Source organism: Sturnira hondurensis, unplaced genomic scaffold (genome assembly GCF_014824575.4).
Source record: "Sturnira hondurensis isolate 20B ecotype Veracruz unplaced genomic scaffold, ASM1482457v3 Scaffold0016462, whole genome shotgun sequence".
NCBI lineage: Eukaryota > Metazoa > Chordata > Mammalia > Chiroptera > Phyllostomidae > Sturnira > Sturnira hondurensis.
In genome coordinates, this window is record NW_028089093.1 from 8,672,378 (window position 1) to 8,686,067 (window position 13,690).

General features: G+C 40.0%; 1 protein-coding gene across 1 annotated transcript in view; it reads left to right on the top strand.

Moving 5' to 3' along the window:
* The first annotated feature begins 12,592 nt into the window (after positions 1-12,592).
* Positions 12,593-13,690, top strand: part of PCLO (piccolo presynaptic cytomatrix protein) — a 371,031-nt gene continuing 369,933 nt past the window's right edge. The window contains exon 1 of the mRNA XM_037066144.1: positions 12,593-13,102. Within this exon, the coding sequence (XP_036922039.1) occupies positions 12,846-13,102 (257 nt within the window). The 5' untranslated portion in view covers positions 12,593-12,845. The remainder of the gene's footprint in view (positions 13,103-13,690) is intronic.

The following is a 13,690-nucleotide window of genomic DNA, read 5'->3' on the forward strand; positions in this document are numbered from 1 at the left end:
GTCGGGGGATCTGTCCTGCCTGACCCAGCTCCGCTGCTGGCTCCGCCTCTCTTACCGTCCCCGCTGAACGGTTCATAGTTGTCGGACTTCCGTATAATTCCGTTTTCTGGTCTTTGGGTGTGTCCTAGTTCTCCAAACCTTTGTTGTGTTCAAACTTGGTTGTGGGAGAAGGCACAGTGTTTCTACCTATGCCTCCATCTTGGTGGAAGTCCGGATTTCATATTTTCAAAAATGGCAGCTAGCTTATGTTGACAAGTCTCCTTGTTGAAAAAATCAACTTGAGAATAATACATTTAAAAGCATATTAAGGTGCATCAGAGAGCCAACAATACAGTGAAGTACTAGCAGGCCCAGACTGAAGGGAAATGGGAACCTGTAAGCTGCTCTTGCACAGAGAGCATTTGCTGATTCAGAAAATGTTCAACTCCCCTTTCAACAGCCCTGCTGGGTGAGGAAGCCTAAAACAAAAGCCCAGAGTCAGCAAATGGTGAAGGGTCTGACAGGAGAGGCTCCCGGTAACAAGCTAGGAACACCGGAGGGCTACAGGGTGAGGGGAAGCTGAAAGAAAATACCACCTTTCTTTAAATTGCCTTACATTTTATAAGAAAACGTGTCTCAAACTTTATGTTTCCAATATTAAAGTGGCCCCTTTGTACCTCTAGATAAAAGGCAAAAACCAAACGCAAGTCTTATCTGGAGCAAGGTGCTTTCACCCTAGAGGTCTTTTTCAGGGGAGCTGGTAAAATGTAGCTCGAGATTGAAATAGCTCATGAGAAGAATGAGAGAAGAGGTAAAGAGAGAGAAATGAAAAGACAATAAACAAAAAATACTGAGTAGTAAGAGGAGTCCAACTGATCCTGGAGTCAGAAATTGTAGCAATCATTTGAGATCTTTTTTGGCAAAACATGGTTCTTGACCTTCCACATCAGCAGTGTGTAAGAATCTGTGGAAAAACAGACTCTCCAGCCTGACTCCAGAATCTGCATTTAAACGGAATTGCTAGATAGGACAAGCGTCTATAGGCCTGGGTGGTTTTTTACTGAATGTTATTCTTGTTAAATGTTAACATTCAGCACAGTACCTACTCTTTGCAGGTGCAGCTATAAACGGGATGAGCTTGACAGGAGCTCAACCAGATAAATATAGGTAACTAACTACACATGGGTAATGGGAGAAATAGTATATATAAGCAATGGTTAAGCCTCTCCTTGGGGAGACAGAGCTCTGCGTAAGAGCTCTCTGTTTCCTTTACTTGCTGCAATTAAATAAAACTACCTTCAGACAACCATGTCTTGTTCTTGAATAAAACAACAGCCTAAGCATCTTGTTCTTGAATTTTATACCCCAAGTGGTGAAGCCCTTGAGTGTGGTAACAAAATTCCCAGGTACTTTGTATGCCCTTTGAAGTTTGAAATAATGAATGATAATAACAAAGCTATACAAGGATCAGAGAACATGGGAAGGGAGGATGGATGGAAAAGTTCTGATTTTAGAGACAATGGTTTGGTGAATAGCCTGCAATTTTTAACTTAAGCGTGGGGAAAGTAGGCGTTTCAATGTGCTTTCAAATCCCATGGCATATGCAAAGCCAATCAGGCTTTTATTTATTTACTTTTTATTCTCTTAAAAAATAATTTTATTACTTTTTTTTAGTATTTCCTCTTTTTTATTCCTTTAAATTTTTTATCCTTTTCATCTTTCTTATCCTTTTTCTATTTTCCCCACTGGATGCCTTAGCTTGGGGAACGTGGGTATTTAAGCAGAGCATCCACCTCATTACAGTGGCAATGTAAGTGAAATTCAGTGTCTTGAGTCTGGAACCAGCAATTGCTCTGCTGAGCATAATGTCGGAGAGCCTTTTCAGATGAAATGAGCGGGGCTATCCGTGAAGAAGAATTCATTGCCCTCGGATACTGGCAGTAGGCCAGTCCATGCTCCAAGGCAGCATTTGCAACCTTCTTCATCTCATGGCACACATATACTAATTACTAAAATTTGGCAGCATGGGGCACACTAAAAAATATATTTTTTTGCTGATCTGACAAAAAATTGGGAAAAGAGATCAGTGCCTTTGACTAAATAATCAGGTATTGCGTGTTTTAAAAATTCTTGCGCCACACAATGAAAATTGCTGGACTAGAAAGAAACTATATGTATTGTTCTCTTTACAAGAGACCTTCCTCCTACAAAAAATCTAACAGCTGCTATTTGAATCTTCTACTGTCTCTGGTTAAAAGTAGCCCCTCTTTCTGCCAAGAATGGCAAAGAAATCAATAAATGATCATGATCATGATTATGTATCTTGGAATGTCATTTATTAGATCAAGACAAATACTTTCACGAGCTCAGATTTCGAACCTGTAATTGGTATGTCTTTGGTCTTTGGAGATGGGTGATAAGAATAAAATGCATGAGAAATAAAACTTCTCTAGTGGCAAGTTTAAGTGGCACAAGAGTTTTGCTGGAGACCAGTGCATTAAATTTTTTGAGAGAGAGAGAGAGACAGTGGGGGGTGGGAGGGAAGGAGAGAGAAACATAGATTTGTTGTTCTACTTATTTATGCCTTCATTGGTTGTTTTTTAAAATATATTTTATTGATTATGCTATTGCAGTTGTCCCAATTTCCCCCCTTTATCCCTCTCTACCCAGTACCCCTTTCCCTCCAGGAATCCCCCCACCCTTAGTTCATGTTCATGGGCCATGAATATAAGTTCTTTGGGTTCTCCATTTCCTATTCTTGACATCCCTCTATTTTGTACCTACCAATTATACTTCTTAATCCCTGCACCTTTCCCCCCAGTCTCTCCCTTCCCCCTTTCAGCTGATAACCCTCCAAATGATCTCTCTATCTATGATTCTGTTCCTGTTCTGGTTGTTTGCTTAGTTTATTTTATTAAATTCAGTCGTTGTCATTGATTGTTTCTCATAGGTGCCCCGACAAGAGATCAACCTGCAACCTTGGCAAATTGGGATAAGGCTCTAACCAGTTGAGCACCCAGACAGGGCTTGTTAATCAACGTTTGCAGTTTATCCATTTATAAACTGACCTGTGATGGTTATTGCAGCATTGTATGGCTGTACGTTCTCAAAAGTATGGGACCCCTGCAGTGAAGGCCATTAGACAACATGAAGTAGTATTATATAAGCAGGTTGTGGGCCATCGGCCAACAGCAATCCCTGGTTTTTATATAGGAGTAGTAAGTCGAATGAGGGAAGACACGGAACGCTTCAGGCAGAATTATATAAAATCTGGCAAATCTAGAGCTTGGTTAGAATAAAATTAAACACTCCCTAAAAGGCTCGTGAAATGGTAAACAATAAAAGCATTGCCCTATGATTTGAGGCAAAGACATCTGGCCCTAAAGACAAATAAAACATGATAAACTGATAATTACAATTTTTAATTCAATTATAAAATCAGAATAATAAAAATAATTTTATTACATTTTCTAGTATTCTCATTTTTCTTCTTCGGATACATGGAATATTTCTTAAATAATTATGGTACTACATACTACTTTCTAATTATCATTATACTTTTTGGCCAGTTTGTTAAAGAAAGTATATATACTTCCACTATACTTAAAGTATTATAAAATATCTGAAGTGGCCAAAGACATATCACGCAATGAGCCTATGCACTTTTTAGTAGGAACTATATTTTCCAATTAGAAATTGGCAGCATTTTATTTTAGAGAAAAACAAGTAGGTATAAGATTCAGGCTGAGCCAAGTTTGGATTCTCTTTTGTTATTTACTGGTTAAATAATCTTAAGAACTTTAAATAACTTTTTTGAATCTCTGTTTTTCATTTACAAAAAGGGACAAAATAGTAGTAGTTATAAGACAAAACTGTCAGGAGGATTAACTGAGATGAAAATAGACAAAATATTTAACAGAGTACCTTGGTAATATATTAAATATAATATTTTCAGGTTAAAATTCTGTCATTATGACAGAATTAACCTCAATGAAAGCATTCCCTATTCCTCCCTTATAGGTGTTCTCTACAAAATAACCTAAAGTATTATTTGCATTATTTACATTTTTCACCTGAGGACTTCTCATTAATTCATTTAACATTTGTTGATTTGAGCATTCACTGTGTGAAATAGATACTGATTGCACTGTAATAAAAATGTTGTTCCACCATTCTCAGAATCAGTCCTGAAACACCAAATAAAGCAAGAGCATATATAAATAAATGTCAAATGAATAATAAGATTCTCAACTTATAATTGAGAACAATAGTGACTCCAGAATAGAAAAAGACCTTTTTATAGTAAATGGGCCTTGAGAAATGAAGGTATGGATAGAGGCAAAGGACAATCTTTCCAGATTAAGAAAAGACAGAAACTGGAAAAGAGGTGAGGTTGGCATTTTGGGGATCAAAGGACCGAATGTAATTTTAGGACTGTATAAATGTAACTACTCCTTAACTAGGGTCAAGGAGCTCTACCTTCTGACCTCCGAAGGCAGCTGTGAGGGTGATATGGTCCCAATGAAAATGAGTTTGACACCCCTGCTCTAAAGTACGCCTGTCTGCCTTCCGGTCAGCCGTAGAGGTGTACACATCAAAATTCCATTAGGCTAGGTGAAACAACACATTTTCATCACGTAGAGCTGGGTCACAAGGTTACACATAATTGCAAGAGAAGTTGGTAACTGTGGTCAAGCTATTTGCCCAAAAGGGGAGAAAACTGATGCTGGTGAAGACTTAGCATCCTTCATCTCAATATGGGGTATAAACAAATCTGTAAGTGTACTATATTCTGTCTTTTTTTTCTTAAGCATGTCTTTTCCATGTATGCAAAAAGCCCCTTATATTTAGTTTACTAGATTTGAATGACCACTTTAAATTCGTATTTTTCAGTATAAGCCTCTAATCTTTCTAGATCTCCTCCTTCAATTTTGTAAGTGGAAGTGATTGATATCTCTTTTTGATTTACTGTGCCTTTCTAGCTCTATTACATATTTTGCAAAATGCAGTGACCAGGATTCTATATCATATTCCAAATGCAAAACACAACCATTTTGAACAGAGTAAATCCATATTTTTCGCCTTTTTCTTCAAAAATGATTTCTGATGATAGCAAGCATGTTGTTGATGCCTTTGGCTCCAGTTTTAAAGAAAAGTCTACACTGATTCCCAAGTGCCTCTTGTCTTCACTTGTATTTCTGACATTAAAATCCACTAACCTTTCAAAGTAGTGGTTCTCAGCATACACTGTATGTTACCATCATCTAGGGAACTTTAAAAAATACAAATGCCCTTCCCTCATGATTCTTATTTAATTTGTTTAAGATGAGGCACAGCTATTGATCTTTTTCGAAATATCTATAGATACTGTAATGTCCCCTCAGAGTTTTAAACTATTGTTGTACTAGTGATTTGCCATTTTTTCCTTATTGTACTTTACAAAAGTCTATTGAAATTTATCTATTCTTTTTCTTCTTGAAGACAAACAAGAGCAAATCTTTCCAAAGATGTCTCCCATTAGTTTGGAATTAGCACATGAGAAAATTGCAGGGCTCTCGGAAAACCATAATGAACCTTACACTTTAGCACATACGAAAATGATGACTGAAACACAGATGTCAAATACCCTTCATCTCCCAGCTTCTCTGTATGAACATGATAACTACAGTGTCTATATTTTTAATGCATACCAACTCAGATATAAAGCTCTCCATCTCTTTCTGTGCCACCTTCACCCCTGTGCCTTCTCAAAGAGTTCATGTAAAAAAATACCTTAGTAATGTTGACTGTCCTGAAATTTGCATGAGAGAGACAAAGTTGGGTTTGTCTCTCCTTTGTCACATTCCACCATCCAGAGAAACCACCCGGAAGCCTCACTGACTTGTCCACCCTATAAAGTTCCCTAGACCGCCATCATCACTAGAGGAAGTAGTGAGAACATTTCCATTTCTCCTTCCCACCAAATAAGTGGCATCGGGTAGCCTCCATTCTTTATCCTTTTGTCTTCCAATCTGTGATACTCAACCAATTCAAAATGCTTTCTCTCTATTCTGCAAAGCAACTCAGATAAGCTGTAGCTCCTCTTTTTAAAATGTCTGAGTTCTTATTGTGAACCCTAAGAAAGAAGATACCTACTAAGAAAGTCTCTTGGTAGCTAATGGGGCTCAAATTTTCCCCAGCAGATGTTTCTGCACAAGAATCTCTCATGCACACTGTACTTCAAGGAGAAGCCTGCACTGAATTGCTGGACTGTACTGTGTTTCTGCATCTGAGCTAGCCCTTATAAAGGAGTTCTTGGAATCCTCTTTCAACTAATAGAAATGAAGATTTCCCCATCCAATCAGAGCTGCACAGTTTTGACCAATCAGAGCAGCTCTGACCAATTAGGACGTCTGATTGGACCAAACTGTGAGGATTTGGAGTCTCCATTTGCATAATGATGGCCCAATTAGGGACCAGGGGAGAGGACTTCTGTCCACACAAGTGAGCTTTCCTCTGGCTCTGGGAGCACACTTTTGCTTTCCACTGAAGACTGAAGACTTCATCGCCTTGGCTGAGCTGAAATACTAAAGATGTCTCACTGTAGTAGAGCAAAGCAGACCAATGCAGGACAGAGCAAACTGGCACACAGAGCAGACCAAAGTAGAGTGGAAGAGACCAGCAGAGCTCAAAGCAGACTGGCATGGAGCAGAGAAAGCAGAGCAGATCAGTGAGGAGCAGAGCTGCCTGGCCAGAGAGGTGCCTGGCCAGAGGGTTGCTCGCCCCAGGTCTACCTCAGAGCTGTGTTGTTTCACAGCCATGCAAAACATCTCAACACAATTGAGATGTTTTGCACCGAATACAAGTTCCTCCTTCATTGCACTCCAAACTGATGGGGTAGAATTGGTGCCAACAACCATCAGTTGCCATAATCCATCACCAAGCTGGATACAATTGAGTATCTTTTAGTTGATGTGATCCTGGCTCCTTTAGAAGTTAATGTGAATATTAACAGGCTTTCCTGGCTATACAGAATATTAGTTACTATTATGTAATATGTAATATACCGTATTTTTTGGACTATAAGATGCACTCCAACTCCCTGCCAAATTCAGGAGGAATAATGGTTATTAATGCTGCTGCTGCTGAGTTCTGTTTACATTTAAGTTGGTGAAATATTATGTTATTAATGTTATTAAATATTTCACCACATTTTTTGCTTCAAAATTTTCCCCTATTTTCTTCCCCTAAAACCTAAGTAGGTGAGTCTTATGGTCTGAAAAATACAGTGTATCATATTAAACTTATAAGATCTCCCAAATATTTTTTTCAACCTCATCCCAAATGTTTCCACAGGAATCTCTAAATCTGTAATCTAGCCACCATTTTTTATTATTAACATACAGCTGGTATACAATAATTTCAGATGTACAGCATAGTAGTTCAACATTAACGTATCTTACAATGCTCACCACACTAACTTTAGTAATCATCTGTCACTGTGCAAAGTTATCACACTATTATTAACTATACCCACCTCAAATTTTTACCCATCAGTCCATCCCACTCCCCACTGGCAAGGCTCAGTTTTTTTATTTGTTTCTATGAGTTTTTGTGTTGTTTGTTCATTTGTTTGACTTTAAAAAAAATTCCACATGTAGGTGAACTCATGTGGTATGTGTCTTTTTCTGTGTGACTTATTTCATTTAGCATAATACCCTCTAGGGCAGGGGTGTCAAACTCATTTTCATGGGGGGCCACATCAGCCTTGAGGTTGCCTTCACAGGGCCGAATGTAATTTTACGACTGTGTAAATGTAACTACTGCTTAACAGTTAAGTGAGAGTTTGGCACTGCTGCCGGGTAGAAACAAGGTGCTGGGCCGGATAAAATAAGGTGGAGGGCAGGGTTCAGCCTGTGGGCCTTGTGTTTGCCACCTGTGCTCTAGTACTACCCACATTGTCACAAACGGTAGAATTTTTTTTATTGCTGAGTAATATTCCATTGTGTGTATATGTATCTTCTTTATCCGTTAATCTATTGATGGACACCTAGGTGGCTTCCATATCTTGGCTATTATAAATAATGTGGCAGTGAACTTAAGGATGCATGTACCTTTTCATATCAGTGTTTTCATTTTCTTCAGATAAATACCAAGAAATGGAATCGCTGGGTCATAACAGTAGGTCTGTTTTTAGTTTTTTGAGGAATCTCAATACTGTTTTCCATAATTTTAGACATTAGCTTGAGGATGACCTTTAAAGTGCCACCTGCCTTCCTCAGGCGTTTCTCCAATGAATAAATACATTGGCCTCCTGTAAAAAACTTCTCATGAGCATTTTCCATCTATTCATTTTTTTAAAAGAGTTTTATTTATTTATCTTCAGAGGGAAAGGGAAGGAGAGAGGGAGAGAAACATCAATGTATGGTTGCCTCTTGTGGGTCCCCCACCAGGAACTGGCCTGCAATCCAGGCATGTGCCCTGACTGGGAATTGAACCGCGATCGTCTGGTTCGCAGGCCCGCGCTCAATCCAGAGCCACACCAGCCAGGGCTTCCATCTATTTAGATGAGCTTGTTATTTGCATAGTGTTACTGGGATAACAGTCACAAGAAGTAAAAGGCTGAAAAGGAATTTTGGAAGTTTACGCATAATCATATTGTGTAAAAACTGGAATTTCTAACCCCCTCAAACTTTGTGACCTACAATAATATTGTAATACTATTATTATTCTAATGATTCTTTTGGGTTTACTGTTCAGTTCTGTGGGTTTCACAGTTCACTGACATGACTGTAGCCAGCAGGTCCCTCCACCGAGGCAGGTTGTTGCTCAGGGGACTCATTCAGCTGAGATGGCTGCAGGCCGGGGAAGCTGAGCTCCTCTCCTCATGGAGTCCCACCTCCTGTGCTTTTTCAGAGTGTGGACATCTCCAAATAAGTCAGAGGGCCGGATTGGAAGGCTAGCCTGGGAAGTTACATGCCACCACATTCTTTTGGTAAAAATAAGTTAGGGGCTAAGTTTCAGTCAGGAGGTGAGGAAACAAACCCTACCTCTTGGTGGGAAACGTGTTCCCATCAAGTTCCACTGCAGTGGGTGGTGGCCAGGCAGATCTGATTCACTGAGGACCAAGATTGTAAGAATCTACCACAGCTGAGATAATATGTTTCCTAGTTTACAAGTGTGTTCACATCTTTTTCTCATTTAATTATCCCAAGAACCCAAGCGGTAGTAGATTATTTTCTTCATTTTTAGCATCGAGGAACCTCGAGCTCTGAAAAGTCAATGACACACAAACTGGTCTAAGATGGCAAAGCTAGGGTTTAAAGTCAAATGTTGTCAACCAAAAGCCATGACTCAGACATGCACACATGTAATATTCCAGTTTTCCAAAGATGAGGTTCTTGAGTCTAAAGATTGTGTATAAAATGGCTAATGTTGAACTGTCTAAGTTATAACCTTAACTCTTATTAGTAATTTTCAAATTCCAAAGTAATATTGTAAAGTAACATCAAAACTAATTTTATTATTAATATTTTAGACAACCTATGTCTATAGGACCGTATTTTTAAATACAAGCAACTTTTTAATTTTATATTACAGGTTTACTTTGGTCTAAATATAAAGGGAAAGAAACCCCATCATATTCCAGATGTCAGAATTCAAAAATAAATTTATCCAAGTTTTCTTTAAAATACTTCTCATGATTTTTCCCTCAAAATCGAGAAGGCAGTTTATACTGATTACAGCAGTAATCTCATTTGAATTTCCTTCACTCTAGCTGCAAATCTTGTGTTAAATCAGAGCTGAGGAAGAAAATGGCTGAGAACAGCAATGGAGAAGCTCGGCTGTAGCAAAAATGATGTTGCACCTCATACTCTGTGGGTTCTTGCTCCACTAAATGAACACAGTCCTCTCTTACTCCCTATTAGAGAAGGAACATTAAAAAAGATAGGTGCCTATATTAAAATTTTCATATTGTGTATATTTACACAAACATAAAGATATGCATCTACACGTACATTAAAATACACAGAATTGTAAATCCAAAGAATCACTATGGAGTCACATTTAGTTATTAACTATCACATTTAGATTGGTTCCAATTTACTACAATAGAAACCACCTGGGAAACTGAGGCAAGACTAATACAACAGGAAAAGATCTGATATTTTGGGATTGAGAAGTCATTTTAGAAAACAAGATAATACACAGCACAGTAGTGGAGGTGTTAAGAAATTGATTCCTTTCATGACCCACCTATCAAGCTGAGTGAATTGGAGCTGTAATAGCAGCTTGTTAAATTAAATTTAAATTCAAATAAGTGATCATTAGAGTAACAATACGACAAAGAGGGAGTGATAAAGATATTGATTTCGGTACTACTAATTTGCGGAATGGAGTGAATTATGATATTTTTATGGGTAAACCAGGAGGAAATTGATAAAAGTTATCTACAGCATTTAAGGCCTCATCCTTGTACCCTTAGATTTCTGAGAAGACACACAAAAGGAATGCAGTGTTTCTCTTTAGATCAGAAACACCTACCAAGTACAACAAACCTTAAGCCCAAATGGAGGGTTAAAAAAAATGTTACTCAAAGCTTACTTATAAAGATCCCAAAGGCAAAAATCATTTAAAAAATCAACAATTAAAATGTTTCCCAAATGTCAGAATCATATCATTTGTTTTCACAGTCTATTCATTCTTCTCACCATATATCCCAATTTTCCTTTTTTTTTTTTGTGAGGTTTGCTCCTAAGAGAGAGGAGGGAAGACGAAGGTGAATGCACATTTTTCACAAAGGACTTTAATATCCTCATTTTACAAATGATTACTTTTTGTTTAGCCCAGCAACATTACTTTGCATGTTGATGATCATTTCTTCTTTCTTATTACTCCATATGCTTCTTTTCATCTGCAGTAGAAGAGAATACGGAGTTAACAACATATTTTCTTATTTAACCATTATTCTGAGGCTAGATTTTTAAAGCCTATTTCCCTTACTATCTTAAAGCTTGTGGTTTGTGGGTATGAATACATCGAATATATTTTATTCTCACAAAACCTTGAGCATATTATGAGAAAACAGCCAGCATATGACCTTTATCCCGTCTCAACTTTCTAGAGTGTTACTTACTCACAGGGCGGCCTGAGCACAGAGCAGTTAACTTGTTTTGTCAGAGAAGGCATGGCAATTTCAGGATTGCGTGCCAAAAAATCTCCCATTTTGAAGCAAACTAATTTCGAGGAGGTATGGCCATAATGTATTTGCCAATTAGAATGTTGGGTTGCCTCAACTTGATTTGTTTGTATGAAGTAAGAGCATTCTCTTGTTTGTAGTTTTGACTTTGGAAGGCACATCCTTTAGTTATGAGAGAATCAAAGTTTATGCAAAGTTTTTGTAGGAACTCAACCAGGTGCGATACTTCATCTGATGATTAGCTATAGTCACGCTCTGTTGTAACTGTGCCACCTTTTAGTTTTGATGAGTGAAATGCAATGTCAAATCATTATGATTATTGGAAACCTTGGAAACTTACTATCTGAGCAACTTATTCTTTTCCAATTAATTAGTTATTCCCAGTTGTTAGCTTTTGATTTTCTTGAACCTCAACAATCAGGACATTAAATCCACTGTGTTAGAAAAGGCAGGTAGTAAAATTGGGGCTGCAAATCCAGTGCTGAATGAAATCATTGCTAAGATATGTACTCAGTTGCAAGATAAGACTGTGTGGTGGGGTTGGGAAAAGAGTGGGTCCAAAAGAGTGGCTAATTATATCTCTGCTGCTAACCGGCTGTGTGATTGTACAAACTAATTGATCTTTTGGGTTCTTCCGCCCACATTTTTACAAAAAAAAAGTGGACTGAACTCATGTTTTCAAAATTTCACTATAACACTTTAATACTCTACAATCTAATTCTTACTTACAGTATCCTATCCACAATTTCCCATAATCCTGTACTTCTATGTAGTACCTTTAAGGTTGAACATAGTTACAAGCATTCGGAAACTTGACCTGCTTACTGATGCTGTACGTAAGGTTTTAATGCAATTGTTCTGGTAAAGATCTAAATGAAAGGGGCCAGTTTTAGCCCCTTTGGGGAAATTCGTCCCAAAGATACCAGGTTTTTCCTGTTAACCTCCAGTTACCCGAACCAATTCCTAGTCTCTTAAAGCCTTCCTAAACAAATAAAATTTAAAAAAAAATAAAAGAGAAAAAGAAAAAGAAACTTCAAAATTAAAAAAAAATATGTCTAAAGTAGATATAATGTAATCAGGGGTCGGGTAGAAAAAGTTTAAACTACAAATCCCATGAGTCAAACCTGGGAACCGACACATCCTCACCAGTCTCCTTGCGCCCTCCCTTGAATGTAGTTCGCCCAAAGTCAGATTGAGGCATTCTGCAATAAGCCTGAGAGAAACCACAGCTGCCTCGCCCAGGTTTTCAACCTGTGCTATCGGGGGCTCCTTTAAATCGGTGCTGAGCGTGAGGAAGGATGCTGCACGACGCAGACGGGATAGGCGTGGGCACGGACATCACCTGTTCCCAGGCCGGCATGCGCACTTCGAGGAGGCGGGGCGCGGTGGGCGGGGCGGACGGCGGGCGGCTGGCACTGCTCAGATCTGCTTCTCCCCGGCTCGGGGCGCTGAGGCGGCGTCCGGGAGTTGTCTTCTGCAAAGGTTGCCCGGCGTTGTCCAACATGGAGGAGGCACCGGCCGCGGGCGTCACCTGCGAGCGAGACTAATCCCCGCCTGTCGTAGCGGGCAGCGACGGCGGGTCCCGAGCCAGGGACTCCGCTGCCTGCACGCCCCGCGGCGGACCCCGACTTCCAGACCGGGACGCAGCGCCAGGAGGAAGCGCGGCGGCCGCGAGTCTCCCCGAGCCATGGGCAATGAGGCGAGCTTGGAAGGGGAAGGGCTCCCCGAAGGACTGGCGGCGGCGGCTGCGGCGGCGGCCGCCGGAGGAGGGGCTGGCGGGGCGGGGAGCCCCTCGCACACCGTGATTCCGGCCGGCATGGAGGCAGATCTGAGCCAGCTGAGCGAAGAGGAGAGGAGACAGATCGCCGCTGTCATGTCAAGGGCGCAGGGTCTGCCCAAGGGAAGCGTTCCCGTGGCCGCTGCGGAGCCGCCTTCCTCGCACAGGCACGCACCGCATGATGCTTATGTTCGGGCATATATGTACAGCTTCCCTAGCACATAGGTGCCGGCACGGCAGTACATACATGTTCTCCCCGTTCGTTTTATTCTCCCTAATGGGGTGGCGATAAAGAAATTATAAGCCGCCTTTCCGATGGGCAGAATAAGAATGATGCATCGTAGAGTTTCTGGTGGGATAGTCAAGGGTTGCATTCTTGGAACTGTGATTTTAGGCTGTAATGTTTGGCCTTTTGAAACCTTTTCCCTCTCGGATGGCGTGGAGAGACGCCCTCCGGTGTTTCCCTAATCTGGAAGTCTTCCATTAATACAGAATAGACGGGTTGGGAATTGGATGGACATGGGTGTTTACCTGTCTCTTTTTAAACCTCCTCAGTCATTTTTGGGTCTTTTTTTTTTTCTGTAAATGATGTCTAAATGTTTTTGCAATAATACCATTCCTTCCCCTGGAGGTGACTTGTCCTTCCTTCCTGTCCCACCCCCAGAGGAGAACAGGAGCTGTTTAGGTAGGAGGTATAAAATGAATACATCTTTTATTTTCAGTGTGGGGCCCTGAAATATGTTGTGGCATTAACA